The sequence below is a fragment of the Lagenorhynchus albirostris genome, chromosome 16 (assembly GCF_949774975.1).
Source record: "Lagenorhynchus albirostris chromosome 16, mLagAlb1.1, whole genome shotgun sequence".
In the NCBI taxonomy this organism is placed as follows: Eukaryota; Metazoa; Chordata; class Mammalia; order Artiodactyla; family Delphinidae; genus Lagenorhynchus; species Lagenorhynchus albirostris.
In genome coordinates, this window is record NC_083110.1 from 83,838,829 (window position 1) to 83,863,843 (window position 25,015).

The 25,015-nt window shown below is 59.9% G+C and overlaps 2 protein-coding genes across 8 annotated transcripts; one reads left to right on the forward strand and one right to left on the reverse strand.

The window, feature by feature from the left end:
* Window positions 1–1,750: 1,750 nt before the first annotated feature.
* TUBGCP2 (tubulin gamma complex component 2) lies at window positions 1,751–21,557 on the reverse strand. Of its 3 annotated transcripts, none has more exons than XM_060126803.1 (18): window positions 21,275–21,557; window positions 18,520–18,689; window positions 17,484–17,579; window positions 16,647–16,793; window positions 15,611–15,770; window positions 12,056–12,263; window positions 11,675–11,874; window positions 11,235–11,424; window positions 10,512–10,657; window positions 8,889–9,069; window positions 8,323–8,503; window positions 5,926–6,098; window positions 5,648–5,776; window positions 5,255–5,375; window positions 4,600–4,743; window positions 4,351–4,479; window positions 3,527–3,690; window positions 1,751–2,008 (listed from the first exon to the last, which is right to left on the reverse strand). In XM_060126803.1, the coding sequence occupies exons 2-18, from the start codon at window positions 18,667–18,669 to the stop codon at window positions 1,873–1,875; spliced, it is 2,655 nt and encodes an 884-aa protein (XP_059982786.1). In that variant the 5' UTR covers window positions 18,670–18,689; window positions 21,275–21,557; the 3' UTR covers window positions 1,751–1,872. The 3 variants fall into 3 exon arrangements, with proteins under 3 accessions (XP_059982786.1, XP_059982784.1, XP_059982785.1); XM_060126801.1 differs by having other exon boundaries at window positions 17,484–17,612; window positions 21,275–21,555; XM_060126802.1 differs by lacking the exon at window positions 21,275–21,557 and adding an exon at window positions 20,864–21,083 and having other exon boundaries at window positions 17,484–17,612.
* ZNF511 (zinc finger protein 511) lies at window positions 21,371–25,015 on the forward strand. 5 transcript variants are annotated; one of them, XM_060126805.1, is made up of 7 exons: window positions 21,371–21,583; window positions 21,783–21,856; window positions 22,143–22,344; window positions 22,496–22,620; window positions 23,741–23,890; window positions 24,281–24,339; window positions 24,710–25,015. In XM_060126805.1, exons 1-7 carry the CDS (start codon window positions 21,431–21,433, stop codon window positions 24,757–24,759), a joined length of 813 nt encoding a protein of 270 aa, XP_059982788.1. In that variant the 5' UTR covers window positions 21,371–21,430; the 3' UTR covers window positions 24,760–25,015. The 5 variants fall into 5 exon arrangements, with proteins under 5 accessions (XP_059982788.1, XP_059982791.1, XP_059982792.1 ...); XM_060126804.1 differs by having other exon boundaries at window positions 21,372–21,583; window positions 24,681–25,015; XM_060126808.1 differs by lacking the exon at window positions 24,281–24,339.

The window sequence follows — 25,015 nt, forward strand, 5'->3', positions numbered from 1 at the left end:
AAAGTTCAAAGGACCATGATTTCCCCCAAAGTGAACAGCAGAAAAAGGAAAACAAGGCAGGAGGGCTTTGCACACACTTTGGGGTATCTCGGGCGTGGGTGACAGAAGCCCCCAGGGCCACAGTGAGCAAGGGGCACAGGCAGCTTGTGTCCCTGAGCCCATACGTGACCGTGTTTCACACAACGATGCGTGTGAACCACCCCAAATCCTCCTGGCCATTTTACTTCTCTTTTTTGATATTGCGTGTTATCTGATAGCGGAAGTTCAAAGGCTACGTGTCCCTATTTGGGCAAAAACCCCAGCTGCCGGGACTACACGCTCTGCTGCCCAGACCTCAACAGGGAACTCGGCAGCAGGGGCTCAGCACCGGCACCCCCACCCCACCTACAGGACCAACGTGGGCCCGCAGAGTCCCCTACCCCAGAGAACCCCTCCCCCACCCCACCTACAGGACCAACGTGGGCCCGCAGAGCCCCCTACCCCAGAGAACCCCTCCCCCCCACCTACAGGACCAACGTGGGCCCGCAGAGCCCCTGCCACAGAGAACCCCTCCCCCACCCCACCTACAGGACCAACGTGGGCCCGCAGAGCCCCCCGCCACAGAGAACCCCTCCCCAACCCTACCTACAGGATCAATGTGGGCCGCAGAGCCCCCCTATCACAGAGAACCCCTCCCCAACCCCACCTACAGGACCAACGTGGGCCCGCAGAGCCCCTGCCACAGAGAACCCCTCCCCAACCCCACCTACAGGACCAACGTGGGCCCGCAGAGCCCCCTACCCCAGAGAACCCCTCCCCAAGCCCACAGGGCGCTCCCCTCCCGCTGTCAACGCCTGCAACCCGGAGGTGTCTCCTTCAGGAAAGCCCAATGCCCAGAGCCCAGGACAGGGACGCAGGGCTTCTGGGCCTCAGGCCAGGTGGGAGGGCCAGTGGGCGCCTCTGCTCAGAGCCTGTGCTGCAGAAGCCCGGACTGTGGCATTTTGGGTGCACCCGCACGCACTGCAGCTTAGAAGAGGAAGCAGTTTGTGGCTTGAGTCCAGGCCCCCAGCTCAGGGTGCCCCCTCCGCAGGGCAACAGCGGGGTTGGGAGCTGCCCGACGCCTGCCCCTAGGGGAACCTTGTCGTTCCTCATCTGCCAGAGCGGGGTGGGGGTGGGTGGGCGGGGAACACCTGGAGCAGGCGGTCCGAACTGAATTTTGAAAACGACCCACGTGGAATTCTGCAGGCAAAGGGTAGGGTGGCTGGGAGGGGGGCAGAGCAGCACAAAGGTATTCACCGCAGGCCACACCTGGGGCTGGCCGTGCCACCCACTGCCCATCGGGAGGGGCCGGACAAGGCTGGGCCTAACAGGACAGAGGCCACAGCCTCAGCCAGCCGCCCCAGGCAGCTCTTCCATCCTCAGTGGGCGTGTCGGTGACTCACCCCCCAAGCTGCTCCAGCCTCGGGACAAGGGGCTGTGCTGCCCCCTGCTGCCTGGAGCAACGCCCTGCCTGCCGTGAGGGGTTCCTGCTGACCCCAGGGAGCCCAGCCCCACTTCACAGGGACAGGTGTGGACATCAGGCCCAGACCTCGCCTCCACCTGGCACCTTGGTGACTGTCCTGATGTTGTTCAGAGGCCATGTGTTCTCACTTTGTCTGACTTGAAACCAAAAAACTCTTTAAAGGGACTCTGCTCGCTTCAGGAAAGCGCGCAGACAACCAGACCCTCTCTGGTCTGAGTGCACGAGCCCCAAGAAACGAGAGGAGCTGAGTGCAGACAATTCAACTTTATGTTTAAACAGGACACACACAGCACAAGCGTTCTGGAAACATGTGGTGAGAAACCTCTGAACTCATCCACCTGAGGCTTCAGCTGTGGCAGGAGCGGCTGGCCTCACTGCGCAGTGACAGCGACCCTGGGCGCTGGAGCTGGGGGCCCCCGCGGGTTGGGCACTGGGGGGGCTGCCTTCTGGCTCCTCTCTGCAGACAGGCGCTCCAGCCGCTCTGTGTAGAAGCCGTTGAAGTCGAGCCTGCAAGGGAAGTGGGCAGGGTCCCTGCAGATGCCTCCGTGGCCACACTGGCGATCCCCTTACCACCCCACGGTGAAGGGCATGGGAGGCAAGTCTCCAGCACACGCGCACTCAGACACACATACAGGACCCAGGCGATACTGAGAATAAAGCTTAAAGACACAGGCGAGGGCTTCCCTGGTGGCACAGTGGTTAAGAATCCGCCTGCCAATGCAGGGGACATGGGTTTGAGCCCTGGCCTGGGAAGATCCCACATGCCGTGGAGCAACTAAGCCCGTGTGCCACAACTACTGAGCCTGTGCTCTAGAGCCCGCGAGCCACAACTACTGAGCCCGTGCACCACAACTACTGAGCCTGCGGTCTAGAGCCCGCGAGCCACAGCTACTGAAGCCCGTGTGCCACAACTACTGAAGCCCGCGTGCCTAGAGCCCGCGAGCCACAACTACTGAAGCCCGTGTGCCACAACTACTGAAGCCCGCGTGCCTAGAGCCCGTGCTCCACAACAAGAGAAGCCACTGCGATGAGAAGCCCGCGCACCGCAATGAAGAGTAGCCCCTGCTCGCCGCAACTAGAAAAAGCCCGCACGTAGCAACGAGGACCCAACGCAGCCACAAAAAAAAAAAGACACGGGTGAAGTGAGACAAACGTCTCCAGCCCCTGGACACTGGGGCTCTCTGAACCCCGGAGCCCAGGACATTGGAATGCCTGTGGGCAGAACAGGGCAGCCCAATGTTTGGCTGAGCCAGAGGCTACCCAACAGAAGGCTTCCCAGGGCAGGGACAGCCCCCTCCTCACCTGAACCCGCCCCCAAAGGGAGCAGGCCCGCCACGCCCCCTCTGAGGAGCAGGAAACCGCCAGCCCCAGGTCTGCAGGCCCCACCGACCGGCCCTCGGGCCCCGCGCACCCGTCCTCGCTGCTGCACGGTCCTCCCCACGGCCCCCCAGATTCCACGGACTCCTGCTCGCGTCAGCCCTGCACGCTCGCCGCTCCCGGGGTCACGGGAGGTGGACCCCAGGGGGGCACCAACGTGGCCCTCGAGGCGCGGCAGGCTGGGCGAGCGCGGCCCTGACCTTCCATGCGTTCCCCGGGGTCTCCTGACCAGCCGCCAGCAGGAAGGCAGCGCCTCCTCACTGCTCACCTGGAGACAGTGCGACGGCCTGCGGCTGGGGCCAAAGGGCCCTTCCAGTGTCCTGGGTCCTGGCTTGGGGCACAGCGGCCAGTGCAGCTGACCCAGGCCTGGCCCTCGGAACACAGAGAAACGGGGAGAGGGCTGATGGGACGGCCTGACGTATACCAGTCAACACGGGCACGCAGGTGAGCATGCACACGAACACCCGCACACGTGAACGCCCAGAGGCCACTCCTCCAGCAAGCGGCCAGCGGCGGCACACGGAGACCAAGGGAGCCTCGGCTGAACACACGCGGCCTCAGTCACACCTGCGCCGAGTGGCGGGAGGGCGCGTGCGCCGGTGGGAGGGCGTGGCGGGGCAGGGCGCCGGCGGGGGCCGGTGCACCCACCTGGAGATGACGCTGGCCATGCCATGCTCGCAGTCGCTGGTGCTGTAGATGCTCAGCCGGGCCAGGAGGTCGAGCAGGTGGGCTGAGAAATTCTTATCGAACTTACTGATGGTGGCCTCGAAGCTGGAGGCCAGCTGCGGAGCGTCCACGTGCTCGGCCAGGCACTGCAAGACATGGCTGTAGTGACTCGGCCGCCCGCCAGCAGCTCAACCCCCTTCTCTCTTCTTTTTTAAATAGAAAAATGTGTCTCGGCAATTCTTCATGTGAAGAAAGGTAAAACGTTAGGCACTGTGAAAACCCCTGAGACGGCAGGACCTAGAGACGCTCCAGGCAGCCGGCCCTGCGGCCCCACCACACGGAGCCAGGAAGGACGTGAACCTCAGGGTTTCCGCGTGTGGCTCAGATCTTCCAGCTGACACTGTTTTCTCTTGACCGCCGCTCAGCAAGTGGGGGACCTGGGAGTGCCTGCCCGGGCTCACCCTGCCCCGCCGCACCCCACCCTACAGGACACACACCTGCACCCGCCGAACCACCTGGCCCTTCCGGTTATGGACAGACTTTAATCGCAGTGACCGCAGGCCCCTGCGGGGTATCCCCATGGCTCGGGCTTACCACACACCCCTGAACGACGCAGCCTCACTGCGGGAAGTCGGGAAGGGAGATTCTCCGCGGCTTGTATTTGGAACATACATTTAAGAGCCTTTTTATCAACCAAAGGGAAGACAGGAATGGCGGGCTGTAGCAGCGCTGTGACCCTAATGCTGTGTCCAATCCCAGCGGGACAGAGGACGGCCTCGGGGACGCCCGCTTGGCCACCCACCCACCTTGCGGGCAAGCTCCTTGCGGGCACGCTCCTCGGCCCGCTCGGCCTCCGTGGGCGGCCCCCGCATCGTGCCGTGCTCCAGTGTCAGGTGGCCCAGCTCGCTATCCAGTTTCATGCTCTGCGTGAACCTCTGGGGGTCGGGAGGAAATGCGCATCAGCCACGAGCAGCCCACTCGAGGAAGCGCAGCCCCCGCGTGGCTGGGACGGTCTGCAGGACTGGCGCCCGCCGCCCAGAGCCCCGGGGGCGCACCTGCATGCAGTTGGTGAACATGACGCACACGGACATGAGCTTGGAGAAGACACGCAGCAGTTCGGGGTTGGTCAGCATGCAGTCCTTCAGGCAGCTGTCCAGGAAGCTGGTGTGGTGTCCCAGCACGTCATCGATGTTGGAGGCCTGGGCGGGAGACACTGTCAGAGCCGCTCTGCTGAGACGACCGCACCAAGGCCCTGACTGGGCTGCTTTGTACGCTCTGTGTTGTTTCCATGTTTTAAACAATCCTGTGGTCTTTTGGGGGAAAACTTCAAAATATCGCTAAAAGGACACACTGAATGTGCCCCAAGAGGTCCAAGGTTTTCGTTTTTAAAGACAGAAAACAAGGAGGAAACACTGCTCCCTTGCACTTTCCGCTCCTGGAATTTGGTGACATGAACATTTTGGCTGACGGCCCCCAGGGGCCCTGGGATGGGCCTGGATGGGGCGCTGACCCAGAGCCGAGGCTCCGAAGGAACTGCACACTCTTCTGGCAGCCTGAGCCTGGGCCACGCGGTCCTGCGTGCCCTGCCCTCCACTGCTAACACGGCTCTGGCGGCGTCGGGGGAGCCATCGGGGGAGCTGTCGGGTCCGTGCCCCACCTCCGCCTCCCTGACCTCTGACCAGGCGTCGTGACCAGCCGGGCTAAACTCACAGATCTCAGGCTCTTCTCCAGGACGTGCCAGGTCGGCTCCAGCACCTCAAACATCATGTAGTACTGGATGTTCTGGACGAAGTTGAGCATCCGCTGCCGCAGGGTGAAAGCGCCTGCGAACCTGCGCCAGGCGAAGGCGTCAGATACACAGGGCGCCCGCGGGCCCCCAGCACTCGCGAAGTGCCGAGCACCTCTGGGCCTGCAGGCGCTCCCAACCCTGGAGGAGCCGGAGGTCCACGAAGGGCTCTGGCTCAGACACGCCCCACCATCCCACAGTCTAACGGTAGCATGGAACATCAGAGACGTGGAGGCTGCACAGGCCAGCTCCTGGGTCTCCGTTTTCGGGGTGTGGAGAGGAACCACCCTGCTGCACAGGAGCCCCGGAGGACGTACCACTTGGCCGAGTGCAGGGAGTACTGCTTGGCAGTCTTGTTGCTGATCCAGACGTTGCAGAGCTGCCGTTCCACGTGCTTGCAGTAGAACATGTGTCTGAAGAGCATCTGATAGCGGGTCAGGGCTTTCCTGCGAAGAAGGAACAAAGCGGATTCCGACGGACGCCTGGGGATTGTTGCCGGCACCAGACGTCAAAGGCGAGGCTCACGGGGCGGAGCGTGACCTGAGCAGCCAGTAACCCCCAGTGGCCTAAGCAGGCGCGAGAGCCTGATGCTTACCTGTTAATGATCAGAGACAGGGGCCACTTCACCACGTAGTCGAAGGAGAAGGCCTCCAGGCCGCTCAGCGTGAGTTCGGTGGGGTCAGCGTGGACCATCGCCTTCTCCTGCTTGGTCTCGATGGCGAGGACACGAAGAAGCTGGGTGATGAGGTCGTGAGGCATCAGGTCGATCTGGGGAAAGAGAAACAAAAAAGCATCAGGTCCCAACCCCACCCCGCCCCTACATCACGAAATGGAAAAGCGAGTCCAGGGCCGAGGAATCTCCTCCAGACATGGATTCTAAGTCTGGGAGGCTGGCTTAAAACACCAAACATCTACTGATACACCTTAATTAAAAAACAAAACTGCTTTGAATCAAAACAGAAAAAGAAGGGTACAGAGAAATTACTTTAAAAGCATCCCTGATGGTATCAAGGAGAAACAAGGGCAAGTGAGAAACCCTGAATCCTGCGAGACTCAGCCCTCTCCACCACCTGCACAGGCCAGGCGGAGGGAGCACATGGTGAGGACGGCACAGCGGTTCTGGGCAGGGAATGTGGTCCACACACTGCCTCATTCACACCCTTACACGGTGCCACCTATGTGCCAGAGACGTGGGACAATTCCTGTAAGCTGATAAGAAACTGGGAGGGTAGAGAATGACAGAACCACAATGAAGGACAAACAAGGAAGGATGAAGGAATGAACAGGAATCCACAGATGAGAACTCACGTCACCTGCTGCAGAAGTGGACCCTGAATGGCTGTGCTCCCTCCCACCAGGGCCGCGGCCGACTCAGCGGGCAGCCCAGGCCCGGGGACTGAGCATCAGAGATGTCAGTCCAGTGGAGCGCTGGCCTGTGCTTTGACCCAAGAATCTGACTTCCCGGATCTTATCCTACAAGAACACTCCTATACCTCACAAGAGACCCCAAAACACATGAAGAGCGAGCTGCCAGAACTGAGAAGGGTCTACGATGACAGTGGGAGGCCTGACACCCTGCTGTCAACAACAGAGACAACCAGGCAGGTCAGAGACGGAACGTGAGCACAGTGAGCTGACTGCCCCCCATGGGACACGGCCCCAAACAGCTAGTGCACACAGAACACTCCCCAGGACAGACCATGTGTGAGGCCACAAAGCAAGACTCAGTAAGGTTAACAAAACTGATATCATGACACGCCCTCTGATTACAACAGGATGAAGTTAGAAATCAGTAAGAGGATAAAGTGAGAAAATTCACAAATAGGGAAAATAAAATATGCTCTTAAAAACAAATGGGTCAAGGAAGAATCACAAGAGAAATTCAAAAACATCTTGATACCAAGAGAAATGGAAACACTATAACCAAAACTGATGGGATGCAGTAAAAGCAGAGCTCAGAAAGAAACTCACAGCAGCAGATGCCCACGTTAAAAAAGAACAATCTAGGGCTTCCCTGGTGGCGCAGTGGTTGAGAGTCTGCCTGCCGAGGCAGGGGACACGGGTTCGTGCCCCGGTCTGGGAGGATCCCACATGCCGCGGAGCGGCTGGGCCCGTGAGCCATGGCCGCTGAGCCTGCGCGTCCGGAGCCTGTGCTCCACAATGGGAGAGGCCACAACGGTGAGAGGCCCGCGCACCGCAAAGAAAAAGAGAACAATCTCAAGTCAACAATCTAACTTTACAACTTAAGAAACTAGAAAAACAGAAAACTAAACCCGAAGTCAGCAGAAAGAGGAAGATAACGAAGATTAGAGAAGAAATAAACAAAACACAGAACAGAGAAACAACAGAGAAAATGGATGAAACCAAGTTAGCTCTCTGAAAGATCAGCAAACTTGATAAGCTTTTAGTTACGTTTGACTAAAAAAAACAGAGAAGACTCATATTACTAAAATCAGAAATGGAAGTGGGGACATTACCGTCAACCTTACAGAAATAAACAGGATTATGAGAACTAATTCCTACACAAATTCCTAAGCACACACAAACTACCAAAACTGACTCAAGAAGAAACAGAAAATTGGAACAGACCTGTAACTGGAGAGGAGACGGAAGAAACAACGAAACCTTCACAACAAAGAAAGCTTCACTGGTGAATTCTACCAAACACTCCAGGAAGAGCTGATACCAACCCTCTCGAAACTCTTCCAGAAATCCGGAAGTGGGAACCCTTCCAGATCAGTGTACGAGGCCAGAGATGCTACAGAAGACTAAAGCCAACATCCCTGCCAGAAACGGATGCAGAGTCCCCCAGAGACCCCGACCCCCCAGTTCAGCAGCCCATGGAGAGGCTCACATACCACGACCCCGAGACGTGTCCCTAACAGAGCCAAGGAAAACCCTGTGAGCATTTCAACCGAGGCAGGAAAAGCACTCCTCAAGGGCTGGCTTCTGCTGTTTCTCTCTCCAAGGTCCCTGGGGGGTGCCTGCTCACCTTGAGGTCGTCTTTGAAGGGGTCGGTGTTGGCGGTGCTCATGCGCAGGGCCAGCTCCAGCAGCGCCTCCAGACGGGTGGGCGTGATGTCGTCCACCGGCTTCTTCAGCTCCTCCTCCGTGAGGTCCATGAAGTGCACGAAAAAGTCGCCCTGGTCCATCAGGAAGTAGCGCTTGATGGACCTGCGGGCAGGAGAGGTGAGAGGCCGTGGACACGAGGATGGCCCAGACCCGCAGAGTGCTCCCTACGAGGGGTGATGGGGGGAGCTGGGCGGAGACTGGGAGGAGGTTCCCATGCCCACAGGTGCCCCGAGTCCACGGGTGCCCACGCCAAGAAATACATTTACGGGGGGAGCAGGGGTCAGCTCCAAATGTGCTGAAATGAACGGCGGGGTCACAGCACTGTGCAGGACATGCTGCCAGAAAGGCACTGGGGACCGCAGACAGGTCCCTGGGAGGGCAGGGGGCCAAGGAGGGGGCTGGCGGCCACAAGGAGGGAGCTGTGCCACCGCAGACGAGGGGACGTGGGCACACACGGCCCTCTGTCGGCCCCTGGGGGCGGGCGCACCTCAGGCGGGCCACGAGCTCCTTCTCCTCCGTGAGGAAGTCCAGCAGCACCTTGCTGGCATAGCTGAAGGCCTTCTCGATCTGCTCCACGTACGCGCGCTCCTTCAGCGTGTAGATGACCTCTTTGGCCACAGGGCAGGTGACGTCACGGCCACACTCTCTGACCACATTCAGATATTTTCCTGGAAAGGGATGGAAACAGTCAGATTACCATGCTTGCTGTATACGTGATAACTCACAGGCCTGAACCCCAGACATCGCAGCCCCAGTGCCGGCCAGAGGCAGGCAAGAGAACCAACCAGCTGAGCACAGTCCCTAACCCCTCGCCCAGAGCAGAGCAGCACAGCTGTCGCCACAAAGGGCTGCAACCTCCTGTGACTTCATACCTGCACTTGCCTCATCAAGGGCACAGGAATAACCTCAGAGAGCCTCACGGGAACCAGACGCTACACCACCTCCCAGCCCCGATCTCAGAACCAAAGTGTGAGGCCCTGGCTGGAGCATGTCTCCAGGTAACTCATCCCACATGTGTCTCTCAGTCACGTTCCTGACCGCAAGGAGATGACTAAAAACCCTGCCAGCCCAGCGGGGCACGTGTCCTTTACTGCTTTTCCTGTGCTAGCCTGTGATACTGAGAAATAAGACACATACCTCTGGTCTTTGTTCTTGGTTCCTGGCACTGAGCTCCTACAACCCTTGGGATTTGGTGGTTCACAAGCCCCTTTCACCCACACCTGAGTTTACACTCGCAAGGTGACTCCTGGCCATCCCTACAGAGCTTCAGGATGGGGGCTGGCAGCCGGAGGAACCAACCACATGATGGGAGAGTGAAACCCTCAGCCCCATCCCGACATCTGGGGCGGGGGGAGGGGCTGGAGGCTGAGTTAATTCCCAACAGCCCGCGAGCCGATCAGCCGTGCCCTGTCCCGGAACCTGCAGGGAAACCCTGCGGGAAGGGGTTTGGAGAGCTTCTGGGCTGGTGAACGTGTCCACCTGCCAGGAGGGTGGTGCCCGGCACACCCCAGCTCCACGGGGACAGACTCTCCCGTGCTCGGGACCCTTCCACACCTGCCCCATGGACCCCCTCATCGGGCTGCTCATCTGCATCCTTTACAACATCCTCTGTAACAGACCAGCGATCTAGTTAAGTCAAGCGTTTTCCTGAGTCTGGGAGCTGTCATGGCAAACATCGAACCTGAGGAGGGGGTGGTGGGAACCCGATTCATGGCCACACTGCATGGAGTGCGGTGGCCTGGGGACCCGACACTTGTGACCGGCGCCTGGTGGGGGCCGCCTCGAGGGACGGAGCCCTGACCCTGTGGGGCCTGCACTGACCATGGCACATAGTGCCAGAACTGAGTTAAATGGGGGTCACCCAGCTGGTGTCCACGGGGAGCGGAGAACTGGCTGTTGTGCGGAAACCCGCACACCTGCGGTCAGAAGCGCTGGGAGCAGAAAACAGTCTTCCTTTCAGTGGCCACAGAGCTTTAAGAATCACAAAAGGACGGCAAGTCCAGCTCGGGTGGGGGACAGTGAGTCCACCGGGCGCCCCCGGCACCGCGGGCGCCTACCCTGGGCAGGTGGGGACACGAGACAGCCCGCCAGGCCCCGCCCCCACGGTCACCTGTGCTGAGCACCTTGCCCGCCATCTTCTGCAGGAAGGACGGGATCTGCCGCTGCACCACGGTGTAGCGCTGCTCCCAGTACCTGTCGTTGTAGTCCTCCTGGATCTTCTCCTTGCGCAGCTCTCGCTCCTCCACCATGAACTCGCTGAAAGGCATGGGCGCTGGTGACGGGCAGATCTCGCCACACAGGCCGCCGCAAACAACGGGAGTCCACGGGGGCCACGGACAGCCTCGCCGCCCTTCATTCTCAGCCACGAGTGAAGATACACCCACCGACACCCATGGGGCGAGGTGCTCATTACCGGGCGCAGAGGGGACTGAGGTCTGCAGAGCTGGACAGGACGCTGACTCCACTTTACTCCACCCGCCCCCCCCACGGGAACCTCGCGTGTTCTTCCATCTCGAACACGGGCAACAAGACGACACTCCCATCGGGGCCCATGTTCCTGTCACCAGCAGAGCCAGACACCCTGACGCCACCTACGCTTACCGTGGAAGGGCTTCCTTGCCAGGCCCTCATGCTAGATTTTGTCATCTGGGTCGTTAGTAAATTATGTCTAGACAACAGGCTCATTTTTTTAATGTTCCGACGTGTACAACAGATACACGTCAGCATAGAACTCTCCGTGAGCTGACACGCTTCATGTTGTGCGCTGAGCGTGGCGCCAGCTGAGAAGGGCCCGCAGGCCCCCACCTCACCCCGCTGCCTCCGCGGCCCCTACCTGTATGGGTCGTCGATGATGCCCCTGTAGATCCACTTCTCCAGGATCTCGAAGTAGGGCACGCTGGCGGCCGTGGTGAGGTACAGACACAGCTCCTGAGCCTGGCTGTCGCCCGTGTAGCTGAAGCTGCGGTCGTGCAGGAGGCTCAGGGTCGACCCCCCGACACACTCGCCTTTGTCCACCGAGGTGGCTGCCAGGGGAGAGGACGGTGCTCAGTGCTGAGAGGGCCACTGGGCCACCACGGGCTAGAGCCCCTCCTCAGGGGACAGGCCTTCCTTTTGGGATAAACTCCAACTATAAAGCTGTGGTTTTTGGACGCTCCCGGAGTCTTCCTCCCGCAAACTAATAAAACACAAAGCTGCGCGGCTTTCGCCTCACAAAGTAAGAATTGGAGGACGAGTGCCCTGGCCCAGGGTGTCCCTCCCGCCAGGCCCGCGCACCCAGGGAAGCCAGGATGTCCACGGTACGCATGGCCGGCTGGATGTGGAACCAGAGCTTCTGCAGGGACAGGAGGCCCTGCCTCTGCAGCTGCTCCAGCTGCGTGACCAGGATCAGGTACTCTTTTACCAGTGTTCTCATGGCGGCCGCCAAGGCGTGGTTCACCTGCCCGTACTCGAAGGAGGACTTTTCCTCGACGAACCTGCAAGGAAAGCAGCCCAGAGCACCGGGCAGGTGAGAGCTGTGTCTCAGAAGGGATGGTCGGAGCCTCTTCCCCAACCCCAGAGGGCACCGTGGGCAACGCCTCCCTCCCTCTTCCAGGCCCAGGAGTGAGGCTGCAACTGTCCCCGCAAGGGGCTGAGTGCGCTTTGCTGGGTGCCTACCTGGTCACGGTGGAGTAGCTGGAGGCTGCCGGGAGGACCCTGCTCACCAGCTCCCGGATGGACAGGTCCAGGCTGGGATCCACGAGGAAGGTGCGGCTCTGCCTCCCCGTGAGGGGCTGGGCGGTGACGTACCTGCCGTCCACACCCACCAGCACGTACAGCAGGTCCTCCACGACGGCTGCCTCCTGGGCGGCCAGGGGCAGTGTGCCTGTGGGCACAGACGCCAGCTGGCCTCGCCTCCCCCAGACCCCCCTCCGCCGCCCCTTGGTGACTCCCTCCAGCGCTGGTGGACCTGAAAGCCAAGGCGATCCCTCGGCTTAGCTGATCCCGTCGGGGCACCACAGGCTGAGATTACACAGCCTGGACCGGCCTATTGGAGCCTTAAAGCAAGTAAAACCCTCCACACGGACATAACCCGCGTGCACTCAAAAGGATGAAGTCGGGAACGACAGAGCTTCTGACATGTGTCGCGCTCGTGACACTCACTACAGCTGGGTGAGCCTGCGTCACTCAGGGAGAAAAAGGTTTCCTCTGAAGCTCTAAAACGCTGATGATTTCTCTCTCACAGTGCGAGATGGTTCCCTTTGACCCCGATGGACTCAGGACAGTCACAGGCCACAGACCAGGGCTGCCCCCCAAATGCCTCACAGCCCCAGCGGCTCCCCACTTCTTGGTTCTCAGCCCAGATGGCCCTCGGCACCCTCCCGACACTGCTAGGCCAGAGGCAGAACCAGGAAAGAGGCATCCAAGAGACCGCTGGCGCCCTCTGGGCGCCTGTGTCAGCCCCAGGGCACCCAGAACCGGGGCCTGGCAGCTTGGGATGGGGCGCACCACACGCCCACGCTTACAGAAGCCCCGCCGGCCTTGCACATCCGCGGGTGCACACCTGCCGGTGGAAGCAGGATGGGTCTGAGCCAGTGGCCCCCTGTCCAGGCACACGGATCACTCTGGACTCAGAGCCGCCCCTGAACTTCAGGTGGTTTTCCTCCACGGCTCTGGCAGGTCCGACTACGACCTCAGGACCCCTGAGGGAGGCAGGTCCGGCTGCCTGACCCCCAAGTGCAGGGCTGCTGACCTCTGCACTGCTTACCGCCAACCTTGGCATCTCCCTGGCCAAGGCCCGGCTGAGGCTCTCGGGCTGCAGGCCCCGGGGCAGACGCCACCCAGGCCCCAACCCCTCTCCCCGCCAGCGGGTAGAGCAGAGTGTCGCAGGCTGCGTTATTGTGAGGCGGACCAAGAGACTATGCACAGGACCTTCGGGAGGCACGGCCAGCTTGAGGCCTAGCTCTGAGGGACACAGTGCAGGGGCTGGGATGGGAGGCTGCACAAGCCGCCAGGGTCTCCGCAACTCACTGGGGTGCAGGGCACAGGCCGGACACGCGAAGCCGGCTCTGGGACGACGGAGACGAGCACTGGGGCCGGGCAGGGCAGGGCTCAGGTCTGTACCCTCGTGTAGGGCCACTGGCCACCAAGGTCAAGTTAAAGAAAACCAAAAATCCAATTCTCAGCCACGCCAGCCATCCAATGCCCACCAGCTGCATGTGGCCGGTATATGCACTGGACGAGACAGAAAGTTCTGTGGGACATGCTGAGACCCCAGCTGTTGGGAATGGACAAATGCCCTCGGGCTGAAAGGGCAGGTGGAGGTGGGGCTGGGGCCAGGCTGGCGCAGCGGGAGGGACGCAAACACCACACAGCGAGCAAGAGACGCTGGGGAAGGTTGGAGCCCGTTGTAGACACGCTCAACACACAGATTCTCCCGGACTTCAGGAGAGCGGCGCCAGGGACAGAGCTGGGGTCACACTGGGGACGCCGGATTCCTTCAAACTGATGTGGTCACCCGGGAAGGGGACATTTGGCGAGAGCCAGGAGCACGGCCTGAGGATGCAAGACGAGGTGGGGGGAGGGGTCCCTGGGGGCCGGGGGTCTGTGGCTCAGGACAGCACCTGTGCTGCCCAAACGTCCAGAAAAGCGACTGCGTCCGCAAGACCTGAGCCCGAGGCTCGGGGCCCCATCAGAGGCTGCCGCACGGGAGCTGCAAGCGCGGTTAGAAGACGCCCGCGCTCGTGACCTCGGGGACGAGGCCCTGGGTCAGGGCAGGACCCGTGAGGGCGGGAGGCGCCACGCCGTGTGGCCGTGGATGGGCTGGCCCAGGCGGGCACACGGAGCTGCAGGCCGGCGCGAGGAGGGTCAGCCCAGCTGTGGGTGGGTGGCGGGCAAGTGGGTTGGGGGGGACCTGCCTCAACAGGGACTCAGACGGCAAGACGACTAGGGACGGCTGGTGGGGGGGGACACCGCGCGGGTGGTGGGGGTGTCCCACAGGGCCGCTGCACATCACCTGAGGAGGCAGGTCCCTCCTGGGTGAGGCTCTGCCAGGGGGAGGCCAAGGCACCTGAGCATAGACGGGGCCAGGGGGCCGTGGAGGCTGCATCAGGGCCTGAGGCACTGGGCCAGGGGGTGACAGAGGGCAGTAGGGTGACAAGAGGCCTGTGGGATGGGCGTCAATCCCGCCTCCGGAGCCCACGGGGTGCGGCTGCAGAAGGGACATGGGCCAGGCTGCCCATCCGTAGAGTTCTCCCCGGGAATGGTGTCACTCAAGGCAGCCTCGGAGCCACCCCCACGCGAGGCCCGCCCGCTGTGGCTGCTGTGTGCGAGCAGCCACACAGGAAACCTACACGGGAAACCTCGCACGTCCAAACCTAAGTGCGTCCTGCCCTGGAGAGCCAGCGCCTGGCCGCCTCCGCTCTGGCCGAGCCTCCCCCGAAGGCGCCTCATGCGGCCTGGAGCCTCCGTGGCTTCTAACTGGTCCAAGCCTGCACGCGCAACACGGAGACGCCACGACCGCGGGGAACAGACTCCAAAGTCCTCCAGATTCTGCCGCATGTGCAGCGGAGCCCGAGGCGTCTCACCTGCCTGCCCAGCCAGACCCTGGGAATGCCAGGCCCCAGGCCTGCAGACCGGGGCTCCCGCCTGCCCTGCTTCTCGCCCTTGGACGTGGCCCCGGGGCCCAAGCTCCTCTGATGGCCACAGAGCGGGCGCGGCCACACTCCCCTCCCCAGGCGGGCTCTGCGGGTGCCTCTCTGTGAGCACCGAGTGTTCCCTGCTGCCCCTGCTTCCCGTGTGCCCCGGGAGCCAGAAGGCAAGACGGTGGTCAAACCCACGTCCCCAGATGCCCCACAGTCCATCTGAATGCGACACACATAGGCCGGTGTGGCCAAGGCCGTGTCACCCGTGTAGCAGAATCTACAGCGGCATGACTCACTGTTGGGAAGGCCGACCCGGTGATCCTGCCGTCCCAGGGCTGCCCGAGCCCCGGGACGCAGGCGCTCCTGAAAGCCGGGCAAGAGCCAGCCCAGACATTGGCACACCACCACCCACTGCTGACCGGGGATGGGAACATGAAGGACGATGTCCGGCGGGCACTGCTCCTTGCCGCGTGGCCAAGGGCAGCAGAGGGCCCGGGTGATGGCACAACACCAGCCCGCCGTCTCCACAGGGCTCAGCCCTCCCTGCCGCGGCGAGGCCCCTGCGGTCAGAAGTCGGTGCGTCACCTACCGATGGGCACAGCCGCGTCCATGCTCGCGCCTGAGCCCGTCAGGAAGTCCCCGAGCAGCATGGGCCTCTCGTACACCCACGCTGGGAAGACAGGGAGGCGCTGGCCCAAGTTTTTTTTGTTCTGCTTGTCTCGAAGCATCTTTCTCGTGAGTTCCAGAGACTGGTGGAGAGGTTTTTAGAAACAAAAAAGAAAGATACGCCTTCAGTACAAACACTTAAAACTGACACATCCGCGGTACGAAAAAGCAGATCCCTGAGCACACGTGTGAACGGAAACACACGTGTCTGAGCCCATCGCAGTGCAAGGGGCCGGGGACAAGGCAGACGGGGCCCAGCCCCTCATCAGGGTCTGGACTGCACGGGGCCCACAGGTAAAGCTGGAGCTTTCGCACGGAGCAGGCCCACTCTCGGGACCTCCGGGCACAGCTCACCGCTTTTCCCGGTGGCACGAGGTCTAGGCCCGAGCTGCCAGGTGAAAGGAAGGCCCAGTGAGAGTTGGCCGGATAAGGGGCGCCCCTACCCGAGCCCCTCGGGGCTGAGGGACAGAGGGAGATGGCCACTCTGGCTCGGGCAGGGAGCCGTGGTCCCCACGGGTGCCCAGCTTTCAGAGCACTGGCAGGGGGCGAGGGGGCGTCGAGGAGGGGGCAGTGGTGGGAGGACCACATGAGGTGGGGACACAGGACATGCCCAACCCACACCGGCCTGCAGCTCAGATCTCAGGAGGCAGCTCTGAGTGGCTCGAGAGCCAGAGGCAAGACCGTGGGAACACAGAAGGACGGCAGGAGACCAGGGCTGGACACAAAGTCAAAGGCAAGAAGAGCGGCAGGTGAGGGAGATAAAGTATCACCCCAAACCAATTGCCCGGCGTCAGTGAGGGGAGCCGGGATTGCACCGGCCAAGCCGACAGAATGGGCGGGCAGCAGGCGCTGACCCCCAGGTGAGTCAGCACCCCCCGCCTGGGGCCCGGAGCTCGTGTCCCAGAGCCAGGCCCCTGCCGGGCCAGAATCCACACCCAGACGCCTCTGCCACACGGCACCTGCTGCCACGTGGGGCCCGTGGCCACGCTGCCCAGCTGCTTCCTCAGCTCCTCCAGCTCCTGCACGGAGATCCTGGAGGCTGCGGCGGGGGCGCCGGCCACGAGCTCCGCTCTGTCCTTGGCGTTCTGCTGTAAATACTGCAGGGTCTGGAAGCACACGGCCCCAGTGTCACGCGGGCCTCACGCTCGGGCCCTCCGCCGGGCACTGCCGCCCCGCCCCACTGACCCCAGCTGCAGCCTCCACGCGGAGGCCGAGAGCAGGGGCCCCGCTCGTCCTGGAGCGGCAGCCTGCTCTCCCGACACTGCCCGCCACGAGGCGCCATGCCCCCAGATCACGGCAGGTCGGGATCCCAGACCCTGTTCCCAGTGGCTCAGCCTTTTCTCCATGAGACCGGCCTCCCTTGCTGCTCGAGACCACGCCCCTTTATCTGTCCCGGGGCGGTGGCCACCACGCGCCCGGCCACATGCTTCCCCGCTGAACGGACCCTGGGCCTCGTGATGCAAAAGGAAGCGCCAACCAGCCCTGGATGCCCTGGGCCGGGGCTCCTCAGATAGCACGCACTTCCCTCAGTATCACAGGTAACACAGGCTCAGTTTAGCACAGACAAGAGCACGGCCTGGACAATGAAGGTCAAAGGCCCTCTGCCCCAGAGGCCGCTGCTAGCGCTGTGCTCATCTCCACCATGTTGCTTCCGTTCGGGGGCGCGCACCTCAGTGCTACAGGTGTGAAGCTGGGGTGGTTAACGGGGGGCCGCCAGGCGGGACAGCCGTCCATCATCCCCGCAGACGCAGAGAGGCTCTCCTCCTCACACAGCCACCCCCGAGCCCGGCACCCACCTCCCTGTCCTCTGTGAGCTTCGACAGCAGGTACACCAGGGGGTCAAGGTTCCTCGTGTTCTTAGATTTCAGCTCATCATATTTCTTCAGAAAGTCCTCAGGAGTACGAGAAAATTCTGCTATTTTAACCTCAAAAGCACAGACAGAATGATTTAGAGACGATAACTAGGAACTTTAAAAAGCCTTGCAAAAACTAAACCCAAAAGAAGAGTGAAGTTAGGCAGATGGAATAGTCACGTGTCTCTAAACTAAAACGAAGAAAACTCATCAGGATGCTTTGTTAAACTCACCCATATTCTCTTCTGTGGTTTCTTCCACGTTATACTTCCTAAGCCTTAGGTCAGACCATAACCACCTATGTTTTTCCTAATAGTGTATATGCATTCTTTCCATGCACTTAACTCTTTTCCCTCTGGAATCATTATTACACACACGTTCCGGGGCTACGTTTTCTCACTGATTAAAATGCTCCCCTTAAAATAAATTGGACATAACTACGTATCCTAAACTCTCTATTCTGCTCAGTAAGTTTTCTGAATTATCCTTGTGCCATCATTAAGCTGTTAAAATAAATGAAGCCTCATAATGTGTTTTTAAAATAGACTTCTAAATTGTCTTTTACTGAAAACCTATAACTTTGAATTTTACATTATTTGAATTTTAAAAAATCCACTTTGAAGGGATTTCACTGTGGCTAACGCCAGGAGCTTCCTTTTTCACCCATAGGAGAATCTGTGTCACGATGTGAACAGAAATCAGGACCATCTGGGCCTCCCTCCTTATGGGGCACAGGGAGGGCGTGGCTGGGAGTCTGGGTTCCCAGGTCAGGCTGCCAGTCCAACACTCTCCCCGAGCCTTCATTTACTCATCTGTGCAACGGGTGATGGGGAGAAACCAACGGAAGCAGAGCGGAGCAGAGAACGTGGCCCATGAAAAGCATCTGACAGCATTGTCTGCCAGCGTACCGGCACCGCTGCGGCTGCTCGTCAGGAAGGTGAACTTTGTGCCCAGTGCAGCACCGGGGACAGGCACTCACTTTGGCGCTGTGTGCAGACACAGTGGTTGTGACATACGGGGTCCTATTCTTCTGCAGCAGGTCGATGTAGACCTCGGCCCCGTCCCCTCCGTGCACTCGCAGCAGGCTGAGCAGCTCATTGACGTCGTGGTGAATTCGAAATTCACTCATGATTTTGGCTCTGTGTTCTCCTAAAGGTAAGAGGAGAGCCCTTTATAAATCAAGAGGCTATAAATTAAAAAGTTTTAAAGCAATTGAATTGGCCAATGTCAGGTCTTTGAGAAGCCAAATTGTCACAGAGCCCATCCTGGCCTGAAGGTTCCCCATGAAGACACCACCACAGCCTGCTCCGACCAGCATGTGGGGCCCCTTCCTGGGGAGACTCGCCCTCCTCACCCGCTGCTGGGGTCTGTCATTCTCACTGGGCGCTGTCTCAGTGGGCAGCTCCCATGGGAATCAGTGCTGAGCCCCAGCAGCTCCAGCCAGGTTCCAGGCTCACTCCTCAGCTCGGGGGGGCTGGCACATGCATACAGAGTGGACGTGGCCCTAAGGCCCGGGCCCCCATTCCTCCTGGGTGACCCCAACCACACGTGGCCCTGGGCCAGCAGGGAGCTGCTCCCCTCAGGTGGCAGACAGCACTTTCTAGTCCCAGCTGTGCAGATACAGTGATCCCAGCCCTCCAGGGACCCTGATCTATACAGGGAGCTCTGCACAGGCCTAAGCCACCGCCCCTCGCGGCTCCCCCTGTGAGGCCCACACCTACAGCTCCAGTTGCCTCCAGCTGTGTGTTCTCTGTGCACTCTGGTAACCAGGATGCTGCCTTTTCTCGCCCAGGCTGGGCTTTGCTAAGACTGCTACACATCTCCTATGTACTTGAGCTGGGTGGGCTTCCCCTTCAGCTCAATCTGCCCTGTCCATCAGATGTTCTAGGGTCTCCCCACTGGATCTCATTTATGGTCAAAACCATAAATGAGATCCCATCAAGAAGACAGTGGTAGCCTGCAAGGGGACCTCTATGCAGATGTCCCCAAAGGGACAGTAGTGGCCTGCAGGGAGACTTCTGTTCTCCCACTGATGACTGGTCCAATTAGCCATTATTATTAAGAGTAAGACAGACAAACATGGGCAATTAGTCATAGATTCAACAAATAAACACGAGCAAACTTTACACACTTCACATAAACGTTTCAACGCGGCTACGCAGGGTTCATAATTTGGGATCATGAACAACAAAAGACTTGGAAATTACAGGCAAAGTCATTTCTGTATGTGATTTTTCTGAGGAAAGGGTCTTTCAAAAGATTCTCAAAGGCTGTGACCCTAAAAAGGTTAGAACGGCTGTGTCAACAGCTCCAGTGAAGACAAGCCATGAGTTAACAGCAGGTGGGGAAGGCTCGGCACACACGCCCACAACGTGGATATTAATTTGTACCTCTACATCCAGAGACTCTAATCCTGAGTGATGGAAAACAAGTTCCCCACATACAAATATCACAGTCACCTACGTAAATGTCAAATACCGGCCAGAGGCAGGGTGTCTCCAAACACGAAAGCAGAACAGTTAAGTGTGAGCTGGTGTGGAACTCGCCAGCATGCACACATTTTACACCAGGAGGCGCTCACGGTGACCACAGTCATGGGCACGGGGCCTGGGCTGCGGGATCCCAGGCAGCCTGAGCCCTGACTTGGTGCTTCCAGGCTGTAGGGCCCTGGACAAGGAGCCTGTCCTCTGTAAGCTTTCTCTGAAAAGGGGCGAGTACTAGACCCTGCCCACGAAGCTGTTGTGGAGATTAAATATAGCACCTAAGGGCCTGCACTGTTGTTATCAGAAAAGCAGAAAGAAACTTTGCTATTGCTACACGTGGCCAACCACCTGGAAACACCCGCTGTTACCCGAGAAATGGAAAACTGGAACTGAACCACTGCCAGCATCCTCAACTATCACCTTCTAATTAGTCACAGAGCGGCTGAATGAGGCACTGCGAACTACAAACAGAAAAGACAGCACGGAGCTCTCCCACTGATGGCCTCTTCCATTCCAAGGGCAACTGCTTTTACCCACATTCTACGAGGTTTCCAAGGACCGCGGGGTGTTCTCTAACAGCTGGACTGAGGACCACTTTGGCCACCTAGGCGGCATGGACACTGCATTTGCCATCTCTCCACCAGTCACAAGTGGGTGGACAGGGCTCTTCAGAAGAAAGATCATTTAAGTAAATGCTTATTTAGAAACTATCTTCGTGAACCTTGACATCTGTGGTAGAAACAAGCGCAGACATTCCACATCACAAATATTAATACTACAAGGAGCCTGCTGTTCCACGCGGATGTGGGGAACCATTCCTGCAAGATCTGTGGCTCTCACCTGCAGGTAGCACCTCCCCAGCTCAGCTGATCTTTTTAATGCTCCCTTGGGCTTCACCCTACTGGTCACCACCAACGGGCCCACAGACCCCAGTGATTGAGGGTGAGCTGCCGTGGGGCCGCGGGACCGGCACAACAAATCGCGAATTTCCCAAAGACCACTCGGGCTCCAGTCTGCGAACTGGTCTGGAGACAAGGATGGTCCAGAGGCCGCGGTAGCCCTTCAGGTGGGAGACAAGGCGTGGGGGTGTGGGAGGGGGGCCGAGGGTGATCGCAACGAGGACGGGAGGGAGGAGGGAGGGAGGGAGCCTCTACAGCCAGGAGCCTGTGCTGCTCGGGGCCGGGAAAGGGACCCGAACCATCGGCTGGACGCGCGAGGCCAGCTCCGCATAGAAGCCGCCCCGGGACTCACCACAGGGGCGCGCCCGGCCCGAGCCCGCCAAGCCCGTCAAGCCCGCAGGGCAGCCCCGCCGGCGGCGGAAGTGGCGCTCTACGTCACGTCCGGCCCCGCCCCGGCCGGCTGGCGGACGGTGGCCGACAGGCCGTGGCGCCGCTGGCGCTCAGGGCGATGCAGCTGCCACCCGCGCTGCACGCACGCCTGGCGGGGGCACCCGGGTCGGCCGAGCCTCTACCCGTGGAGCGGGACCCCGCGGCCAGGACCGCGCCCTTCCGCTTCGCGCCGCGCCCGGTGCGCTTCCCACGGGAGCACGACTTCTTTGAGGTGCGTGACCCGAGGAAGGAGAGAGCGGTTGTGGGTGGGGGCGGAGCCGGCGCCCTGGGGGCAGGGCTTGGATGGGGCGGGGGAAATGCTTGGGGTGGGGCCTGGGTGGGCCGGGCCTGGGTGGGGCGGGGGCAGACTCCCGGTGGGCGGGGCTGAGGCTCTGGGTGGGGCCGGGGTCCTAGGACGCTGTCTCCCGCAGGAAGGGGACGTGCAGCGGCACCTCTACCTCCAGGATGTGCTCATGCAGGTGGGCGGGGCGCCCGAGAGGCCCAGGTTAGTGCTGCAAGGGGCCCTTCTTGCCCTCTCCGGGCCCCTCCCTCTGCCCGCCCCGCCCCTGGTGCCCGCCCCGCTACTCTGCCTATACCACCACGGAAGCCTGCGTGTCTGGCCTCACCACCGCCTAGCTTGTCTATAAAAATGTAATTGTTGTGAAAGTAGGATTTGGGCTTGCAAGAGAAAATCCGAAGCTTTATCAGTCCACTTAAAGGGGAGTGGTGACAGGGAGCCCGACGTTCTGTCCGCTGTGGAATGGCATCCCCACCAGGCGTTCCTCTGCCAGGGTACCCGAGTTCACGTGTCAGGTGGCCGGCTGCTGCCAGGTGTTCGACGCCCTGGAGGATTACGAGCACCACTACCACACTCTGCACAGAAACGTCTGCTCCTTCTGCAAGCGGGCCTTCCCTTCTGGACACCTGCTGGACACCCACATCCTGGAGTGGCACGACTCCCTCTTCCAGATTCTGGCCGAGCGGCAGGACATGGTGGGTGACGGCTCGCCCGCTGAGGCCAAGGGCAGGCATCACGGGGGCTCGTCCCTGAGCCGTGTGCCTCGTGGTGCCAGAGCCTGGGGTCAGAGCGCGGTGAGATGGGCAGCCCTGGGGTCAGGGTGGGGTGATGCTGTTTCCATTTCAGTATCAGTGCCTGGTGGAGGGCTGCACAGAGAAGTTCAGAACCAGCAGAGACCGGAAGGAGCACCTGGTGATGCGTCATCTCTACCCTGCGGACTTCCGCTTCGATAAACCAAGGAAAAGCAGAGGGTGCGTGGCGGTGCGCCGCGGAGCCGCCTCCCGAGCCTAGAAAGCCTTTGCGTGCATAGACTTTGAGGGTGCAGATGCCCTCGTTCAGCATCCCTGCCGCTAACGTTACATTTAGCTGCAGGTTACAGAAGCCCTGACAAATCGGGAGTCGTTAACCGAGAGGGGTTAAGCAGATGGGGTGGTTCTGTGTGTGGCCCCGCCGGCTGCAGGGAGGACGGGAAGGGGAGAGCCTGCCTTCCCCGGGCCTGTGATGGAAGTGGCTGGGGTACCATCTTGGGGTCTGCCGGGCGTGCAGGAACACCACCGCGCCCCTCTACATTCACGTTTCATCTCCATCCCGCTCATCACCTCTCTTCCATCCTCATGTGGGCCTTGGGGAATTTGTCCCAGGCCGTGAGCCCCTCACCTCACGTGGGGCCGTCGGTTTTTCCCTTTTCCCGTCAGTATGTGTTTACAAACTTGACGGCACAGCCACATGTTACATGTGACTGTTCAGAATGCACTGTAGGAAGTACCTCTGGGAGTAGCCCGTAAGTGCGTGTTACGTTACTTTGCCTTTTCATTAACTGATTTCCTCAGGTGAAGCTTCATCACCATTTAAAAGTTGCATTGATTGAAGTCGTTTCAGACTAAATTGTTGTCCCCAGACAGAACTTTACTGTTGACAGTAGAGTAATCTGGAGAACTGACTTCAATATGGGAGCTTTTTATAAGGCCTTGAGTATAAGGTAGCTCCTTCCTTTCCAAGGAATCGTTTGAAGGAGAAAAACCCTACGATGCTGGATTGAGACACTGGTGTTAAGGAGACGCTCAGTATTGTATGGTTGCTTTTAGTAAATTTCTCAGTAATTGTAATGGAGAGACGTTTGGTACCGTTGGTAGTCATTTACCGTGTGACACCATAAAAATACTATTTTTAAAAGACGGAGTGTGACCATCATACCTAAATTCATAGAATATGGCTTACATCATATGAACATTCACTTCTCCACATTCTGGTAGCCTGAAAATTACTCTCTGATAAAACAGTCATAAAATAGCTTTGCGAATTCAGTCCTGGGGGAAGCGGGGGCTGCAGGCACTGACACCCGGGAGCGTCCTCACCACCTGTCTTCCCCAGCCCAGTCATGCCCGGTGCCGCTGAGCAGGTGTTGGCAGAAGCCCTGGGGGATGACGGGGTGCCGTCGGAAGGCGACGCCATGGAAGTCTGCTCTGAACACGTGGAGCCCCCACCAGCACCCGCGGGAGAGAGGCGGGCCTACAGCCACAGGTCAGTACCCGGGCACCTTTCTGAAGCAGGTTCTGAATCTGTGCTTCTCCTGGAGAATTCTAGGTTTGACTCTGGGCCGGCCCAGTTCCCGCTGAGAGAAACCGCCCCTGGGTTGGAGCGTTGGCTTCAGCGGGAGATGAAAGCTAACCATCCTGCTGCCCTCGGACGACCTGGGGCCCCAGCAGCACAGGACTGCAAAGCACTGGCCCCTTTGACCACGGCCTAAGCTGGGATGGAGAGACCCAGGGTGTGATTGCTTGAGTTACAACCTACGAGGCTGTGTTTCTAGTGTTAACTGTGCTTTTATAGGGGATAAAGTTGATTTCAAATCTAATTTGGGGGTAAATGTTGGAGAAATGGAAGAAATCGCCCATAAATTCAAACCGACAGGGAGATGAACTCGTGTCCTTCAGCTGCCCTCGCACAGTTGCCCAGAATTTGGCCTGAGAGTGAGTCCCAGGTGCCACCTGGAGGGCGGGTCACAGGGAGCCTGAGCTGGAGCCCGGACACATTCTCCGGGGTGGGTGGTTGGCAGTAGGTGGTCGGCGGCAGGTAGTCAGTGGCGGGGAGCGTCTCCCACCGGAAGCAGGTTTGGAGCAGCTGGCCTGCTGCAGCCGGGGAGGGGAGAGTCCGGGTGAGAGCCAGCGGACACCCTGCATGGTTCGCGGGGGAAGAGGGAGTGTCCAGAGCAAGAATCAGACCCCCGCGAGCCCACGAGACTGCCAGCATGAATTGGGTTGTTTGTGAGCAAAAGCGTAGCAGTTTAGCGTGAAGGTGTCTTTCATTTCAGGATACCATCTACCATCTGTTTTGGTCAAGGTGCCTCACGAGGATTTAAAAGGGCCAAGAAGAGAAATAAGCACCAGTAACGGCGGTTCCTCTGCGGCCCTGTGGCGGTGTTGCCGGGCTTTTCCTCCCCGCCACGGGGGCCCCAGGACCCTGGCCCGTGCCACCCTCCATGTCGCGGGCCTGTGACCGACTGAACGAGGCCGGTGGCTATGTGGGAAGCTGTGGGGGAGCCGCGGATTCCGGGAAGGGCCCCCTCGTGCGGTGACTGGGGTGTGGGGAGCAGCCCCCGCCCCCCAACGTCCTTGTGAAACACGTGGAGTAAATGGTTATCATTAA

What these genes read in the sequence shown, in the direction of transcription:
- TUBGCP2 (XM_060126801.1), bottom strand. Translation starts at nt 18,669, where the DNA reads ATGAGTGAATTTCGAATTCACCACGACGTCAATGAGCTGCTCAGCCTG. An exon ending in GAGCTCGTGGCCCGCCTGAG is followed by an intron (nt 8,504 to 8,888) that starts GTGCGCCCGCCC and finishes TCCTGCCCGCAG; the next exon opens with GTCCATCAAGCGCTACTTCC. An exon ending in TGTTCACCAACTGCATGCAG is followed by an intron (nt 4,480 to 4,599) that starts GTGCGCCCCCGG and finishes CCCGACCCCCAG; the next exon opens with AGGTTCACGCAGAGCATGAA.
- ZNF511 (XM_060126804.1), top strand. Translation starts at nt 21,431, where the DNA reads ATGCAGCTGCCACCCGCGCTGCACGCACGCCTGGCGGGGGCACCCGGG. An exon ending in GGGAGCACGACTTCTTTGAG is followed by an intron (nt 21,584 to 21,782) that starts GTGCGTGACCCG and finishes TGTCTCCCGCAG; the next exon opens with GAAGGGGACGTGCAGCGGCA. An exon ending in GGGGCGCCCGAGAGGCCCAG is followed by an intron (nt 21,857 to 22,142) that starts GTTAGTGCTGCA and finishes TTCCTCTGCCAG; the next exon opens with GGTACCCGAGTTCACGTGTC.